Genomic DNA, 19,360 nt, shown 5'->3' with positions numbered 1-19,360 from the left:
ATACATGCATTCATACACATACATAAATACAAACATAAGTACGCACATACACACCCATACATACATACATATATATACATACATATATATATATATATATATATATATATATATATATATATATATATATATATATATATATATATAATTAAGAATACACCTACATATACTCAAATTAAATGACAGTGAAGATAGAGTACAATAAAATGAGGAAAGTCTAAGCAAAGAATGAGGTTTGTGGGAAAAGCTAGGGAACAATAACCATAGACATACACAATATTCATCTTAAATGAATGAGAAAAAAAAGTTCTACCGCTTTCTTTAGATAAAACAATTTGATTCTTCCTTCCACATACCAAAACAGTTTACACAAAATGTAAAATCAACTTTATGTATTCTCAAGTATTAATTCCAATGGCATACACTAGAAATAGGTTGGACTGCTCATTCATGTTTGTAAAAACAAAGTTTTCCTAGGATCACAATGCATAAAATCAACATTCCACTGCATAAGTAAATAGATTAAACTCAATGATGAATAAGAAATACTTAGTTTTTCCACACAAACTTTATTTTTACGACCGGGTTTCGACGAGGATCGTCATCATCAGGTAATTATTTCAGAAATATACACACATATATATACCCTTGCAATGCTGAACATATGAGGTGAAGGAGTAAGGGACAGAGTTATTGGTCAGTATGGCTAGGGGGGGGGACGGTTAGTCCTTTGGGCAGGCAGGTAGAAAGAGGAAGGAGAACGGGGGGGGGGGGGTCCCCCTTGTTCTCGGGGCTGTTGGAGGGAAACGGTTGATGTGGGAGTGAAAGGTCGAGGAGAGGAGATCTGAAGGTGTATAATACGTCGTTAACTATTTTGCACTTGGTCCTTTCACTCTTGATGATTTCCATCTGTTCGAGCGCGTCCATCCGGGGTCCTTTTCTTTCCACATGCATAATTTCCAGCTTAAAATCACTGGAATGTCCGTTATCCAAAAGATGTTTTGAAAATTGGGACGCACCATTCTTGTTTCTGAAGGAAGCTTGGTGTTCCTTGAGCCTTTCCTTGAATTTCCTTCCCGTTTGCCCCACGTAAACGGCTGAGCACTCACAGGAGAGTTTGTATACTCCACTCTTCTCTAGATCTGGGATGTTTTCCTTCCCGTTGGTTATTAAGTTTTTTAAATTTGTTTTATTGTAAAAAGCGGGTATGAATCTATCCCTTGGTATCCTACTGGTGACTTTCAGGGACAGCTTTCCTAAAAAAAGGAATCTTTGCCATTTGGCCGTGTTGTCTCTTTCGGGGGCGGTGCTATAGATTAATTTTACAGCCCTTTTCTCCATTTTCTTTTTGTACAATTTATCTACTAACTGAGTTCGGTAACCGTTATTGTGGGCAATGCATTTAATTATTTGGAGTTCTTTGTTTACATTTTCCTGGGTCATGGGGATGTTTAGCAACCGATGTAGCATCGAATGGAAGGCCGCCAATTTCTGAGGGAAATGATGTCTGGACTTTGCGTGTATGATTTGATCGGTTTGGGTGTCCTTCCTGAAAATGGAGAAATCTAATTTTCGGTTCCTGCTAGAAATTGTTATATCAAGGAAGTTAAGGACTCCGTGGGTTTCCTTCTCCATGGTGAATTTGATTGATTTATTTCGGGAGTTTAGAAATTGTAGGAAGCTGTCTAGTTGTCTATGCGAGCCTGTCCACACACACAAAATGTCATCCACATAGCGATACCAACATAACACATTTTTCAGCAGGGAATTCCCTGACGAGAACAGTTCACTTTCAATATAGTCCATGTAAATGTCTGCTAGTAATGGTGACAGAGGTGATCCCATGGCTAAACCGTCGGGCTGCTCGAAATATTTACCATTGAACTTAAAGTAATTTTGTGAGACACAAGTATATATCATTGCACATACTTCACTGACTATCGGGAAGGGGACAGTCTTTCTCAAAAGCAGTTCTTCTGCCAGAGTCATGGCTTGCTTGGTGGGAACACTAGGGAACAAGTTGCTGACGTCGAAGGAGACTAGAATGCATTTTGGGGGGATGGTCACCTTGGATAATTGCTTAGTCAGGTCTGAGGAGTTCCTCACACCATATTTCGGGGAAAACTTGGAAAGGTCCCTGAATATGTTATTGAGTTTCTTAGCCAGAAGGTGGTTAGGGGCCGTTACATTCGACACTACCGGTCTGATTGGAACATTAGGTTTGTGTATTTTTGGAAGTCCAAAAAACCGAGGCGCTGAGGGATTTAGTTGGAATAACTTTTGCATTTCGTGTATGGTAAACAATGTGGAACCACATTTTATAGAACTTTTACACTCTTTTTGGAACTTCACTGTGGGATCACTTTTTAACACTCGGATGTTATTTTCTTTTATGAACCTCTGACCTTTTATGAACTCTCCTCAGACCTGACTAAGCAATTATCCAAGGTGACCATCCCCCCAAAATGCATTCTAGTCTCCTTCGACGTCAGCAACTTGTTCCCTAGTGTTCCCACCAAGCAAGCCATGACTCTGGCAGAAGAACTGCTTTTGAGAAAGACTGTCCCCTTCCCGATAGTCAGTGAAGTATGTGCAATGATATATACTTGTGTCTCACAAAATTACTTTAAGTTCAATGGTAAATATTTCGAGCAGCCCGACGGTTTAGCCATGGGATCACCTCTGTCACCATTACTAGCAGACATTTACATGGACTATATTGAAAGTGAACTGTTCTCGTCAGGGAATTCCCTGCTGAAAAATGTGTTATGTTGGTATCGCTATGTGGATGACATTTTGTGTGTGTGGACAGGCTCGCATAGACAACTAGACAGCTTCCTACAATTTCTAAACTCCCGAAATAAATCAATCAAATTCACCATGGAGAAGGAAACCCACGGAGTCCTTAACTTCCTTGATATAACAATTTCTAGCAGGAACCGAAAATTAGATTTCTCCATTTTCAGGAAGGACACCCAAACCGATCAAATCATACACGCAAAGTCCAGACATCATTTCCCTCAGAAATTGGCGGCCTTCCATTCGATGCTACATCGGTTGCTAAACATCCCCATGACCCAGGAAAATGTAAACAAAGAACTCCAAATAATTAAATGCATTGCCCACAATAACGGTTACCGAACTCAGTTAGTAGATAAATTGTACAAAAAGAAAATGGAGAAAAGGGCTGTAAAATTAATCTATAGCACCGCCCCCGAAAGAGACAACACGGCCAAATGGCAAAGATTCCTTTTTTTAGGAAAGCTGTCCCTGAAAGTCACCAGTAGGATACCAAGGGATAGATTCATACCCGCTTTTTACAATAAAACAAATTTAAAAAACTTAATAACCAACGGGAAGGAAAACATCCCAGATCTAGAGAAGAGTGGAGTATACAAACTCTCCTGTGAGTGCTCAGCCGTTTACGTGGGGCAAACGGGAAGGAAATTCAAGGAAAGGCTCAAGGAACACCAAGCTTCCTTCAGAAACAAGAATGGTGCGTCCCAATTTTCAAAACATCTTTTGGATAACGGACATTCCAGTGATTTTAAGCTGGAAATTATGCATGTGGAAAGAAAAGGACCCCGGATGGACGCGCTCGAACAGATGGAAATCATCAAGAGTGAAAGGACCAAGTGCAAAATAGTTAACGACGTATTATACACCTTCAGATCTCCTCTCCTCGACCTTTCACTCCCACATCAACCGTTTCCCTCCAACAGCCCCGAGAACAAGGGGGACCCCCCCCCCCCCCCGTTCTCCTTCCTCTTTCTACCTGCCTGCCCAAAGGACTAACCGTCCCCCCCCCTAGCCATACTGACCAATAACTCTGTCCCTTACTCCTTCACCTCATATGTTCAGCATTGCAAGGGTATATATATGTGTGTATATTTCTGAAATAATTACCTGATGATGACGATCCTCGTCGAAACCCGGTCGTAAAAATAAAGTTTGTGTGGAAAAACTAAGTATTTCTTATTCATTATGAATCGTTTCCACAAAGTGACGGCGGATACTATACAGTAGATTAAACTCAGTCCAACCAAATGGAAAATTGGGCTTTTGCAAACTGAAATTGTTTTTATGAAATATTAAAATATGTAGCATACCATGATTTATTGAAAAAATGAAGCTAAAAGAAAACAAGGCATAAAACACAGATTTTATAAGAAATTGCTAGGCATGAAGAAGCACCCCATTGAAACACACACCCACTCACATGCTAGTACACCCACCTGCTCACACATATCGACCAAAATGTTGAGGTTGTGCTGGAGTTCGGGCAATGCAAAGTTCTCAAACTTCTTCTCCTTGCGAATCTCCCACTCGTCCGTGGGCCTCTGCTGACCTGCGATGGCATGGTATCCACTGAGCACTCTCCTCTCCGGCCCAGTCATGTCTATCACCTTCACCTTACTCAGGTGGCTGCAACCAGCCCAAAGCAAACGTGTCAACAAGAAGGAGCTCACAATCCTCCTCACAGAGTCACGAGTATTTCTTTACATTCCCAGCCTTTCCCTTCAATTAAAAACCCTGAATTGCCTGGTTTTGAATACAAATACCATCTCATACCAAGAATAGAGGATATTTATTGTATTTGCCATGTCATAGGACTCACTTTTTTCCCCTCAAAATAAAGCTAAATTACTATCCTATGTGCTAGCAATTAAAGCAATGAGTTGAAATTCTGTTTAAACCTCCGGTTTACATTAGTACTTATTTTTAAGTATTCATTTGTATTTTGTTCTTTCGCAAAAGAATGGTTTCCAATATATCTTCCCATACCTTTTCTCTGTCCGATAAAATTGGGGAGCATTTAAATAAAATGAGTTCACATACACTGACATCTAAAGTTACAATTCCTCCAAAGTGCGAATGTAAGTGTTACTTAATTTGGAAAAATCTTCTATAATCATGTCTTCCATTCAGATGTGAATGGTGCAACTACTAACTTTAAGCCGAGCTCCCTTCAGGTGCACGCTGGCAGTATCTCCTCATTCTCCATTACTGTATGAGTTTTAGTGAAATCCTCTTAGCCATCAGGAAGATAGGATTTCACTAGGACTCAACTATATTTCTAACAAGTGTGGGAAGCAATTGCTGGTGTGTGTGCATGAAAGGAAACTGAGGAAATCACAAATGGGGAATGGCAAATGGAGTAATTGTGATTGAATCATTTGTGAATCAACATATCTCGCAAAAGAGGAGTAGGTCCCCCCGATCAAGATGGAGTCGCCCTTCAATAAATTTGCTTTTTGATGCATCGGCTAAGAAGCTCTATGTCTTTGATTGAAAATCACTTTCTTTGAAATTGTATTGCATGATTTAATATCTTCCAGTTTATCTTTTGTATGACCCGCATGTAAACAATTATTTATAAATTCCGCTAACCACTACACTTAGAATTCTTCATTATCATCAGTATTTAAATCCCAAGGTTGGTTCACTGCAGCCCTCCATTCTTCCCAGTTCAGTGTTGCAATTCCCTCACCCTCTGATAGCTCCTCCCTTTTACGTCTTTCTTAATCCATCCTGTACACTTCTCTTTGGGTCTCCCTCACACGATGCTCCTTCCCGCCTTGTTTCTAGCAATCAATTGTGCCTCAAGGTGTACCAGATCTACTTGTTCTTAGCCCTTAGTAGAGAGTTCCCCATGTGGCCCTAACTTCTCCTGCTTCGCCATATACCTTCACTTCCTCATTCCTCACATTGCCCATCCCTTCAATCCCCTGCATTCTCCTCTTCATCTCCATACTTCAAGGGCCTCTCTTCTTCTTCTTCACTGGTCCACTCTCCAAATGTTCTCCATGTCTCTGATCCCCACAGTGCCGTGCTCCATGCAAACGTTTTGACGAACGGCTTCCATGATTACAAAGTTCTTTGAGCACAAGAGTTGCCTCTTCTTCGTCAAATGTCTTCCAACCTATTCTTCCCTCAATGTTGATCAAAATTCTTCCGTCCCAAGTTATACTGCTGCTCAGGGAGATGAACTATTTCACTTGCTCTAGTTTCCCTGCCTGCTTCTCTCTTCCACAAACAAGGAACTAAGTTTTCTTCTTGATGCCACCCATATTATTTTCCCAAAGTACTCTGTCAACACCATTCAGAGTTTCCTGCAGGTCCTCTCGCAACTACTGCAATGTCATCTGCAAACTGGAGCATATTCATTTCTTTGCTAATCACCTTCACTCCTGTGATGCCCAAATATTTCTTAGAGATAGATACATGTTGAATAATGCTGGCGAGAGGTGGTACGCGGTTACCCAGAAAAGTTGCTACGAAATAAAATCCACCGTTCCACCCGACCACACACACCACACAATAACAAGCCCACATCTGACGCAGGACTCAACCTTTGCACCACCTATTACCTCGGATCACACAGACTGAAAACCCTCCTTAAAGAACTGTTTCCAATTTTACATGACAATGACGCGACCTCATCCTTACTACCCCAATGCCCATCTATCGCATACAGACGACCCGCCAATCTCGGAAACCTTCTGAGATCCACCAACCCTTTGGCGCCCCCCCCGTGACAAATTTCCCAATATTTCCCCAACTTGCAACCGCCCCCGATGTAAAACCTGTCCTCTTATTATGCCTACTCCCCTCTCCCTACATCCCCTCATAGCCCCCCCACCTCGTTCCCACGCTAATTGCCTCTCAAAAAATATTATTTATCTTTTATCATGCAAACATTGCACTTCCTTCTACATAGGTGAATGCATTACCCCCTTATCCATCCGAATGAATAATCACCGGTACTCCTGTAATTCTGCCTCACTCTCTTCTCTTCCTATCCCTTCACACGCCAATTCCCACAACCTTTCATTCGACCAGTGTTTTTCCCTCAGCATCCTAGAATCCCTACCTGATTCAGCTACCAACATAGAGGTGAGAACTCGTGAATCCGCCTACATACTATCCTTCCGTTCCTTTAAAATTCCCACCCTTAACCGCCATATTTAATTTCCCTCCCAGCATTCCCTCCACACTTCCCCTCCACGCCCATAACTCTTTCCCCTCTCCTGATCCATAGCATATTTTCAGTCTCTCTTGAAGAAGGCCCCTGAGAGGGCCGAAAGCTCGAACAATTTACCGTGTAAGTGTTCTTTTATATGTGTCTATTCTTTTCTATTTGTGTTATGTTGTGTCAGCCCATTATTGTGCCGCTCGTATGAGTTTTTCCGTACAATTGTTATATATATATATATATATATATATATATATATATTTATATGTGTATACAAACATACACACACACACACACACACACATATATATATATATATATATATATATATATATATATATATATATATATATATATATATATATGTGTGTGTGTATGTATGTATATATTTATACACACACATATATATACATGCCAATACACTAGTATAATTACATATTAATTGGTTAAGCCGGAATTGACGCATAGCGACAATTCCTGGTATTCATTTAAAGAATAGAACATATTATTTTTTAAAAGGTTAAACAGCTTTTTCTTGAAAACAGGTACTTTTGTTTCATATTTGAATTCATGGGGAAGTTTATTGAATAACCTTAAGCCCATTGCTTTGGGCCCATGGGCAGTATTGTGTGAACTGACAAATGGTTGGTGCAGGTCATTGCAGGTCCTTGTATAGTGACTATGGTAATTGTGGTTGGACTTGTACTGGGAAATATTACCCTTTGCATGCAAGATGACATTAAATTTATATATGCAAGGTACTGGTAATAAACCAAGTCTTTTGAAGAGAGGTTACTGTTAAATTTAGTCCAATTGGAGGTCGATTTATCTGAAGCAAAGTCTTTCTCTGGGTTGACTTTTACGGTTTTCGCAAATGATTCACCCTTACATACGTTAGTTGCCTTTTTCATTGCGAGCATTGCTCATAATACGTATTTTACAAGCCTTTTAAGCCTTTTTCTTTGCGAGAGAATCTTTTAAAATGATCATTTTCTCTTTCAGCATGTCGATATCCAACGCCATGTTAGATAGTGCAAGCTGAAGCAAGTGGAAGGGTTATGAAGGAATACCACCAGTTTTGTAAGCTGATGACACATGTAACATTCTCAACACACACTTGTCTCAGCCTTGTGGAAAAATCAAGGTCTGTTACATTTGTAATGAACAAGTGGTGCACAAATAACTATCTAGACTTAAATGTAAATAACAGTAAAATGGAGTACTTTTCACCCAATAAGAATGCGACAGTCTGCTGGAAAATATTAATGACCCCAATCAATTGAGCAAGTGAAGGAATGCAAATTTTTAGGTATTACTTTGTGTGCAAATATTTCTTGGAATATGCCTGTGAAAGCCCTTCAGCATAAGTTCCACTTGCTATTTATTAGGACACCTGCATGAGACTACAAGCAAAACAATACTACTTAACTTATTCCAAGGGGAAATGAATGCAAATATAATGTTTAGCATAATATTTGGGGTTTCAGCTGCCATTTCTCTCAAACCATCTTTAAAATGCAAAAGAAAGCTATTAAAATCATCGCCAGGAAACCTCACAATGCTCCCCATCACAAGGCCTATTTTCCATGAATTAAATTTACTACCACTCCTGTGCATTTACAATGTTTTTCATTCTGCGTATAAAAAACAAAATTGATAACTATTCCCTCAATTCTGACTATCATCACCATTACACCGGAGGAAGGAGCAACATCCAATTCAGCAATATTAGAAATGAAGTATTAAAATTAAGGCCCAAGGAAATAGGCATCAGATTACAGAACAAATTCCCCAAAAGTATAAAGGATACTTAAGGAACTAGTGCATTCAAACATAAATTAAAAAAATATCTAAAATGCAATATGTTTTACTCGGTTGACGAATATCTCAACAATATTCCTCATTCTAAGAAACTGTGGGAGATGCCGCGAGAGTAACTTTTAAAGGAGTCATCGGCTAGGTGTGCATTACAATGAAACAATGTCCAAGTGTAAAAATCATTCTCTACGACTAGAATTCGACTAGACCCGAAACCCTCGATGTCCAGTCGAGTGCTTTAGCCACTTAAGCTACCGAGTCTTCCTCTGACACTCTGAAATTTTGGAGTCTTCAAAGGATCAAGATGTTGTGATGAAATACCGTACAAACAATGTCCCAGGCACTCAGAGTCATAGTGTACGAGGCTGAGACAACTTTCAACACAATGATATTTTACCTTTGCCAAATTCCAAAAATTGACTTAAAATTAGGAAGTACACTCTGAAATTGTTGCATTGTAATATTAGACACATATTTGAGTCCATACTTTTAGTTTATAGCTATCTTTTGGTCTAGTTTATATTAATTCTCCATGATTTTTAACAGATATTATTGTACATGTTACGTTTAATATGTGTGTGCCACAGTTAATGCAGTGATTAGCACCAAATTTTGTATCTCAATGGAGTCCGTATGCATTGTACTCTTTTTGACTTGCCTTATATTGTGTACATACACCATCCGCCTGGGATTTTTGTAATATGGATCTTTGGGCAAATAAAATGTACTCATATTATTACTGTATGCGACTTTTATCCTTAGAGAAAATAATGATTTGTAATAAGAATTAATACGTGGCAATAATAATTTCCAATCGCCCTGATCACTAAAATGCTCCAAATGTTTATTTTATAAAACATTGAAAGGTACATTTGAAAATACCAACATTTTCCCTTGAAGGCACATCTTTTGGTCCTTTCGAAGGACCACTTTTTTCCATTCCCTACGCAATGTAGATGGGAAGTACTTACCTCACTTCTTTCTTCACCCTCCTTTTCGATTTCCCTTCCTCCAGCACCTCATCCACGCTCTTGTACACATAGCGCACCTTTTTGCGCCGCTTCCCCTTGTCCCCCTTGCGCCACTGAGAGAGAATCTCAGAGTATTCCTTGGCCTCCTCCTCCTCTGAGTCAACCCGCACCTCCGCCACCTTGTGCCCTTTCTCTGGACCATACGCTCCTGCAACATGCCCAAACAACAACAAATGAATCAACTGGCCATGACATATCTGCATATTAACTAGTCATGCTACTTCAACTGATATTTGAGCAAAGTTATTTCAGTTTCCTTCAAAGCTATTGAAGTAAAGGCGAGTCAAGGCCTAATTTGGTTGCAAAATTACTTCGAAAAATAATGACTCAATCCCTAGTGGTATGTAGTGGGTAAAATGATAGATACAAGTTATTTTCCCCAATTGTTTGTGAGCAGGAACAAGGTCAGTGACCTTGATTTTTTAGGTCCTTGGATGGTGGGATGGGTCTTGGGAGAGAAGATGAAGGGCTGAGAGAGACTAGGGCGGCCGCTGACTGTCTCATGTGGGCCACGTGCCACCTGAGATTGTCCAAGCGGGACACCCATTTTCTGTCTGACAATGTTTTCCCACATGTGGTGCAGCTACAAAACATTTTTAAACATGGTGAAATGCATTGCTAATACTTTATTGAACAACTATACAAAGACAATTAATGGCAATATTAATGAAAACAAGGATGCCAAGGCAGAAAAAAGAAGGCTCAGTGCTTTCAGGTAAATAATGCCGAAAGACGTATGCTAGCTGAAATTTATGGATTTTGTGTACATGTATCTATGTACCTGAGAAATTTGCATGTGAATGTCATTGGCGGGTTGCCTCCCCTTGGAGGACACCACCTTTCGGTGACAAGGGCGATTCTCCAGCAAAAAAGAAAACTGTACAAGGTTGATATTGGCCCAATGGTCAATATTTCTGTCAATTTGATGATTTGACTCAGGGCATATGAAGTTCCAGTATTTAGATGTGGTATTGACATGCGAGGAGATGCTAGACCCGTGGAATTAGTTAACTGCTTACTGAATTGATTGCCCAAGGAATTATAACTGCGGTGATATTGGGCTCCCGTTACTTTGGGAAGGATAGTGTTGGAAGTTGCTTCCTTAGCATTTTTTATTGCTCCCCAGACAACTCTTGCTTCATTGCTAGCAGAAAGCATTTCACTATTATTGCATGTCTTTATAGCCCTAATAAGCGACTTCCATATCAATTTTTAATTACTTCATATAGAATCTCAAGGTTATATTCCCAAGGACTGTGCTTTTTTGAAGCAGAGGTATCTTCCATAAGAGTAGAATACTTGAGTAATTTTGCCTGTAAATCATATGTTGTATTTTTGACGGTGCTTTAAAATTTAGACAAAAGTAATTGATGGGATGTTAGGGAAGTACCTTATACAAAGAAGAAAGACCCACAAAAACCAACCCTTGGCCTGCCTGCCTGAAAGATATTTCACAACACACATTCAAGCCTCCAAAAAAAGAAGAAGTTTCTCAGTAGCATGTGCTTGTCTCAAGGGGAAGGAAACAAGGCAGGAATGCAAGCAAAGTGGGAATATTACATTGCCACCTAAATGGTTAATGTGAAAATTTTGAAGAACCTGAGAATGAGATGAGAGTTTTTTTTGCATGCTGGGAAGCTAATATCCCTCTGAGAAGGTCGAATCCTGCAGCAGAAAGTATGAGAAATTGCTCTGAAAATGAATATTGACAATCTCAAGGCATCTAGTGGCTGGCTTACCAAATTTAAGGCAATATTTATCATTGAATGTTCCAATAATGGAAAGGCCCGCTCACTCACCTATGGCACCCCGACCCTTCCTCAGGTGGGCCTCAATGGGTGCTGAGATCCCCTGAAGGTCCTTGCCAAGCCCTTTGCCAGGCTGGAAACCCATCTGCAAAATGAAATTTCATTAGCACACCTGTCTTCTCCAATCAACAACAAACATTTTATAGATACACAGAAACTGCAGGCGATGCCATTACAGCAACTTTTAACAAAGTCATCCACTAATGAGCATTAAAATGCTCAAAGTTCAAAGAGTAAAAATCATTTTCCTTGACTGGGGTTCATAACCAGACCCCTTGATGTGCAAGAGGATGCCTCGGTAGCTTAATATTTCAACCACTTGGCCGGACATCGAGAGGGTTCAGCTTCGAATACTAGAACAGGCAAATGATTTTTACACACAAATAAAAATTAAATAGACACTTATAAACACACAGTCATGAAATCCCACAAAAATTATACTGCATTGTTTTTCCCCGAGCCATTTTTTTCAAGTTTCACATTTAAAAAATCGCTGGAGCCAAATCCGGTGAAGACGGCAGATATTGTAATGATTTAAAATTTAATTCCATAATTTTTTCCATTAAAACTGAGCAGGTATACTCCCATGGACGGTCTTGATGGAAGAAAGTATTTTTCTTCGCTGATTAGTATGTTTTCTCTTGATTTCTTTGCTGAACTAGTAAAATAACAGCAAATGATACTCAAAATATATTGTCTATCCTTTTTGCAAGTAAGTCATTATTTCGACTCTTCCTTTCTCTACGGAGAGCAACAGTGAATGTATCCATCTTTTGTCTACAGTTGTTTTGTGAGGAATGTGATGGAAAAGTACAAAAACCAGCCTTTGAGTCAACAGCACGATTGTGTTCATTCTCCGAGAGCAAATGCGGCACCCTCCTTGCCAGGATATTTATCACTCCCAATTTCTAAAGCAAAATTGAAAACACTGTACCTTGGTTGATGGCTTTGGCTTCAACTATTTCACAGACTTTGACTCATTGATCACTCAAAATCATATCGTGGATTTCAGCAATCATCTTGGAGATACTTCCACTGGTTTTCCGAACATAAGTCATCGTTTGTGGATGCATGGTCACGTTTTAACTCATTTTATAAATAAATAAATATATATATATATATATATATATATATATATATATATATATATATATATATATATATATATATATATGAGGTGGGGGACTAAAGATTAGGCAAGAGGAATGACCGTGGGAAAAAAACAGTTTAGTTCTGCAGGAGACAGGGGCTAGTCATCACCAACACTTGGTTTAGAAACCACAAAAGACGCAGGTATACATGGAAAATGCCAGGTGAGTCAGAAAGGTATCAGCAAGATTAAATCCTGGTTAGACAAAGGTTTAGGAACAGTGTGATAAATTCGCACAGCTTCCCGAGAGAGGATGCGGACTCTGACCACAATTTAGTTGTTATGAAATGTAGCGTCTGTTTCAAAAGATGAGGCAGGGGCAGCGAGTTAGAAAATGGAATGTAGAAGCATTAAATGGTTTGAAAAGGAAGGAATACAAACAGGCGGTAGAGGAAATCATGGAGGATGGTAAAGAGCTACGTACTATCGAAGAAAAATGGGAATGTTTCAAGAAAGGGTTGTCTAAAGCCGCAAAAGACAGTATTGGAACCGTTAATGCTAAAAGGACTAGGACACCATGGATCACGGATGAGATGATTACACAGATGGATGAGCAGCGAAAATGGAAGAATGTAAATACACAATTAGGCAAAATGAAGTACATAGAATTAAACAATAAATTGAGGCGGGCAACAAATAAAGCAAAAGAAGTATGGTGGAAGATGCAGTGCTAGGATATGAAAAGTCTTCAGAGGAAGGGTGAAATCGGTTCGCTGTACAGCAAAGCTAAATCTTTATCGGGAAGTAAGAAAGGGAGATCAACGATAGCAGTTAGAGATGAGGCGGGTAAGTTAAGAGTTGACGCAGGAGAGATCCAAGAGACATGGAAGGAATATATAGAAGAACTGTATAGTAAAGAGCTTAGACCAACAAAGTTAGACATAGAAAAGGAACATAACGTAGAGGAGGACAGCTTAGGTCCAGGCATACTAGACAATGAGATAGAAAGGGCATTAAGGGAGATGAAACTAAATAAGGCCGTGGGGGTGGATAACATTCCTGCGGAACTTTTAAAATGCTTAGGAAAATGTGGGAGGAAGAGGCTATATGGGCTGATCCGTAGTATTTATGAGGAAGGAATCTGTCCGGAAGACTTTGTGAGATCAGTTTTAGTTCCTATTCCGAAAAAGGTAAAGGCTACATCATGTGAGGACTACAGGACAATAAGTTTGATATCCGACGCAGCGAAAGTTGTTCTCAGGATCATAAACAAAAGGATAGAGAGTAGGGCAAATAATTGATGAATGATGATGATGGATGATGAGGCATGGGAAGAACTGGAGATAGGAATGAAAGTGGGTAGGGAATTCGTGAAATCAGTCCGGTTTGCTGGTGACCAAGCTTTGGTTTGTCAGTCAGCCAAGGGGCTGCAAGCATTGCTGAGTGAATTGTAAATTCAGTGCGACAGGTATGGGATGAGAATCAATATTAATAAAACAAAGGTTATGCGATTTTCTAGAAAGAAAAAGGCTAAGCTAAACATTAAATTAGGAGGGCAAAAACTAGAGCAGGCAGTTTACATATCTCGGTAGTGTTTTGAACCAACGCGGTCAAAGTAGTAGGGATGTAAGGAGAAGAATTGCGCTAGTCAAAGAGGCTTTCACAAGGAGGGAGTTGATGACAGGGACAATGAGTAAGGATATTAGGAAAAGACTCATCAAAACTTTGATATGGAGCATAGCTATGTACGGTGCGGAAACGTGGTCATTGAAGCAGGAGGATAGACGTAGATTGGAGGCTTTTGAAATGTGGGCGTGGAGAAGAATGGAGAAGGTGAAATGGACAGAGAAGAAAACAAATGAGAAAGTACTTGGTATGGTGGGCGAAGAGAGGGGTTTGTTGGGAGAAATCCTATGGAGGGTAGAATATGGGGCAAAAGAGGAAAGGGAAGGAACAGGATAGGGATGTTGGACGGGATGAAAGGAGGAAGAAAGTACTCAGAGATGAAGAGGGACCTGATATAGAGTAGGATGATGTAGTTTGTGTTTTGCTAGGAGTAATTAAATGTTTCTTTGGTAGTTGTGTCCATCCAAAAACCTACCTTAACCGGTAGATTACCTTAAAAAAAAAAATATATATATATATATATATAACCCATAAACACAGTAATCAACCCGAAGGTCGGTTTGGTAGGTGTTGTTAGAGATCACCCAGTACTACCCCTAACGGCGTGTGAAATTCACACATCAGGGTAGGGGCACCAGTTCCTTTCCCTGTGCCGGTTATGGTTTCCCAGGAAGACCTCGTACCCGAAAAATCACTTAGCTTGGGTATATATATATATATATATATATATATATATACACACACACACACACACACACACACACACACACGAGGGTCATCCGGAAAGTAGTACCCGTTCGTGAAATAAAGACACAAAAGTAAATATTAACAAACATAAAAAATTTTATTTGAAAGAGGATACTTTAAACTACTTCTCAACATAATCTCCAAGCAAATTAAGGAATTTGTCATAACGTGTGACAAGTTTCTGTATTCCTGCTGCATAGTCCTTCGCCGCCAGCTCATTGAGATACGCGAGGGACCCATCTTGCACAAATTTTTGCATAATGCAGATGGTGTTTAACAATTTCATGAACAATTGTTCGAGAAACATTGGGAAAATGCTCACAGATGTCATCAATTGTGACGCGCCGATCGTTCCTCACGAATTCGTCAACTGAGCTCACCAGTTGGTCTGTAATGACAGACGGTCTCCCCGAACGCTCATCGTCGTGTGTGTTCCCCCTCCCCATGTTGAAGTTGCGACACCACCGCCGAACAGACGACTCGTCCATTACATTGTCTCCATACACCTCCTTTAATTGGCGATGAATATCACATGGGCGAACGTTTCTTGCATTGAGGAATTTAATCACTGCCCTCACTTCACAACTGGCGGCGTTCTCAATTTTTTTAAACATTGTAAACAATCACAGAAACAACACAGGCAATGCTAGCGTCACGCAACTTGGCTCAGAGAAGGCAGACAAGCCACTGAAGCTATCTGACCTCGTCCAGCGGCTACTCGCGTCGTCAGCACTTCATGCGGCACGAACGGGTACTACTTTCCGGATGACCCTCGTATATATATAGATCATATAGATATATTATATACACATATATACATACATACACACACACACATATATATATATATATATACATACACATACATTCAAACACGAAATCCCGCCAAACGGAGAATAAATACTCATTTATATAGTAACAGACATAAGGAAAAGGGATAGGAACACACATAAAGGACGAATAAAGGAACACAATAAAGGTGGGGAGGGCGGAATCGAACGGATCACAAGAGTAAAAATATTTCCAAGACCGGGACTCGAACACCAGATCTTTCCACTTGCCGGGAGGATGCTCTTAACCACTTGAGTTATCGAGGAAACGTAATTTACCCTGAGATCCGTGGGTCTAATATGTCGCCAAGCGCCCCGATTCTTTAGCCAAGAGATGGCGTCAGGGGGCTGTTTCACCCACCCAAGGAGAAATACACACGACACAAGAGGAAAGGACAGTGGGTTGGTTAGAATTCATACAACATCATACAAGAAAGGAACAGTGCGTTTCGTGGCACGCATAGCCAGAAGAAAGAGATGAGCCACATTGGCCAAATACGAGCCACATTGAGCCTCAGATGAGCCACATAGGCCTTTATTGTGTTCCTATCCCTTTTCCTTATATCTGTTTCGATATAAATGAGTATATATATATATAATATCTTCGAAATGGAACGCTCTTCGGCGACACACAAATATATAAAAAACACAGATGTAGATTTTTAGAATATAGAGACACAAAGAAAGAATGGTCAGAATGGTGGGACAGTCTCCATTCTGAAGACGACAGCCGTGCTGTCGAAACGTAAAATAACAAATTGTGAGTGTCCTTTCTTTGTGTCTCTATATTCTAAAAATCTACATCTGTGTTTTTATATATTTGTGTGTCGCCGATGAGCGTTCCATTTCGAAGATATTTTATATATATATATATATATATATATATATATATATATATATATATATATATATATATATATATATATATATACACACATATACATACAAACATACATACATAATTATATATATAAATATTTTGTGGGGAGTTGGTGTAAAGTGGCATTCGGTCACAGCACCTGCAGCAGTAGCTTTGCTCCAATGCCCTTTGTATGCTTCTCCCAGTGCCCCACACCCCTCTGGGTCAGTGTGCTGTTGATCACCATGGCACCTCTCCTGCGCAGGCCTGCTATCTCCCCCTCAATCCTTGCATCCCGCCTTCTCATGGGCTTGGTGTGGTGCGTCACCTTTATGTCATCGTCACTGGAAAGTGGGAATAAACAAGAGCACATAGCAGAGCACACGGAATACGCATGGCTCCCTCTCATCATCAGGGAACTCCCTCAAAAGGGTGGAGCAACTATTCGTAAGAAAGAATAAGGCAATGGTGTCATTTCATACAATGCACATACCTAGGTGCTTCAATTGCACATTGGCTTGCTGAATAACTACTTTCAAGGATGCTGAGAGAAATTTCAAACACGATCAACTGACAAACAAATTCCTTGATAACCATGGAAAAAATAAACTTAGACACATGCGCATGGACTGTGGTATTTTTCAGCATTTTCAGCACTCCTAATCTGGAGATCTGTATACCAGGAACACCCATCGGTCAGAAATCTAGCAAGATCAGTTACATGCATGTTTTGAGGGAAGTGAAAAATCTATATGCTATAAATCTTGATGCATGGTTAACTGCTGAAACTAGACACTGCTCTAAGGGTGGACTTCACCATTCAATGCTGGAAAACAGTTGAATTTAAATGTTTTTTATGAGAATAATTTTGAACAACCAACAATTTTTCGGATAAAGTTCATAGAAAACCTCATCTTAAGGTCAAAAGAAACTTTTGCTTCTAACAGGTTAACTGGCTGCAGTCACATGGGTTGGATGACATTTTATCTTGGTTTTACCTCTAAGAATATCAAATATGAACATCAGTAATATTAGTTAGCTACCCATTTAAATATGAAATAACCCTATTTAAACAAATTTTTTCAGCATCTGTCCCCAAAAATTAAGTTATAATTATTATTAAATAACTTTTTAATAACAATGTTAACGCATTCTTGATGGTATCACCCAAATGACTTCACATATTTCTAAACATTACGATAATTGATCAATTAATTTTTTGATAAATAAATAGGATATTTACATCAGAAAAAACAGTTGTTTTCTTTCTAATTTCCAGTTGCAATGACGCAGCCCTCAATTCCCAATGTTCTGCGGCAAAACGAAATGTTTCCACTGGCAGTTGAAATACATTAACATGTACATTTTATTGATTCTGCCATAATATTTAAGAATATTACAACTGACACTGATGTGGGAATACAATTCGGTGAATGCCACTGGGGTTCCACAGTGAAGTCAGCAGGCTTCTATGGATGAATGCAATTAAAGGAGTCAATTGGCTAGTGGCAAATGAATATCATCACGAGAGCCTCTTCCTTTGCAATTTTTTGTGGCTCATCTGGATAGAAACAAATGAGTCACTACATTTACCCCTCTCTAATCCTTACAAAATAGTACTTTCATTTCTTCCTTTGGAATTCCCAGAACATCTATAGCCTCTCCACTCTTTCATAAAAACCAACCTTCAGGTTGATTACTTCAGATACACAGGAAGCACAAATGCTTTAGCTAACCCACCTTAGCATTGAAACACGAAAAAGAAAAGCTTAAGGAGTCTTTTAAACAAATTAATTAATAATGATATTCCACCATATCACGCCTGAAACGTCTCTTTTTCTTTGAAATAAACTTGGTATGATGCAGCATATGTACCTTGAGGAGGCAGCATCATCTTCCATCGCCGCCTCACCCTCATCTTCCTCAGCCTCGCCCTCATTCTTCTCCCCCGCCTGCTGGATGCCACCCGCTATGAAGCTCACTGGTGACGTGTAGTTCTTCTTTGTCCCACCCCGGAAGCTGGGACGACTGGACCCTTCTTCTCCATCACTCTCAGTCGACCAGATTCCTGCAATACCAAGCATATAAAAGGCCACAAATTTCTAAGTACATGCATCATACAACATGGTATTTAACATGAAAAGGGGTTAAAACTAACATCCCTTCTGCATGATTAAGGACATACATACAGTAGGGAGCCTTGATGAAATGTTCTGAACTTGTAAGTGGTCAATCTTTAATACTATTGGGTAGTGTCAGATATCTAAGAACACTGCACCAAATAACTGGGATGTGTTGAACATTGGACGCAAGCATTTCATGTGATTAATGGAGAAGGGGAAGTCTTCCACTGTGAGAAAGTGTTCCCATTATGAGAAATGTTTCAGGTTTAAGTGAGTTGGAAAACACCTTTTCCTTCGTGATCAGCCATGCTGATAACGTGTCATGAGCTGACTATTTCATAGCAACGCTTGATATTTGTTACCAGATCCCAGGATAGCATTTAAACATCACCAGTTTTTAAGAATTGGGGGAACTGCAGACTATTTTCCAAAGGTATACGTGACATGACGGT

At 39.7% G+C, this 19,360-nt stretch overlaps 1 protein-coding gene across 1 annotated transcript in view; it reads right to left on the bottom strand.

Moving 5' to 3' along the window:
* sip1 (septin interacting protein 1) overlaps positions 1-19,360 on the bottom strand; it is a 40,431-nt gene that overhangs the window by 17,813 nt on the left and 3,258 nt on the right. The window contains exons 3-7 of the mRNA XM_071591462.1: positions 18,661-18,853; positions 16,946-17,129; positions 11,625-11,718; positions 9,766-9,973; positions 4,236-4,425 (exon numbers count right to left, since the gene is read on the bottom strand). Of these exons, the coding sequence (XP_071447563.1) occupies positions 4,236-4,425; positions 9,766-9,973; positions 11,625-11,718; positions 16,946-17,129; positions 18,661-18,853 (869 nt within the window). The remainder of the gene's footprint in view (positions 1-4,235; positions 4,426-9,765; positions 9,974-11,624; positions 11,719-16,945; positions 17,130-18,660; positions 18,854-19,360) is intronic.

The sequence above is a fragment of the Hetaerina americana genome, unplaced genomic scaffold (genome assembly GCF_022747635.1).
Source record: "Hetaerina americana unplaced genomic scaffold, ioHetAmer1.1.p SCAF_47, whole genome shotgun sequence".
In the NCBI taxonomy this organism is placed as follows: Eukaryota; Metazoa; Arthropoda; class Insecta; order Odonata; family Calopterygidae; genus Hetaerina; species Hetaerina americana.
Note: the sequence above shows the minus strand (reverse complement) of the source record. Positions and strands in the feature narration are given on the sequence as shown.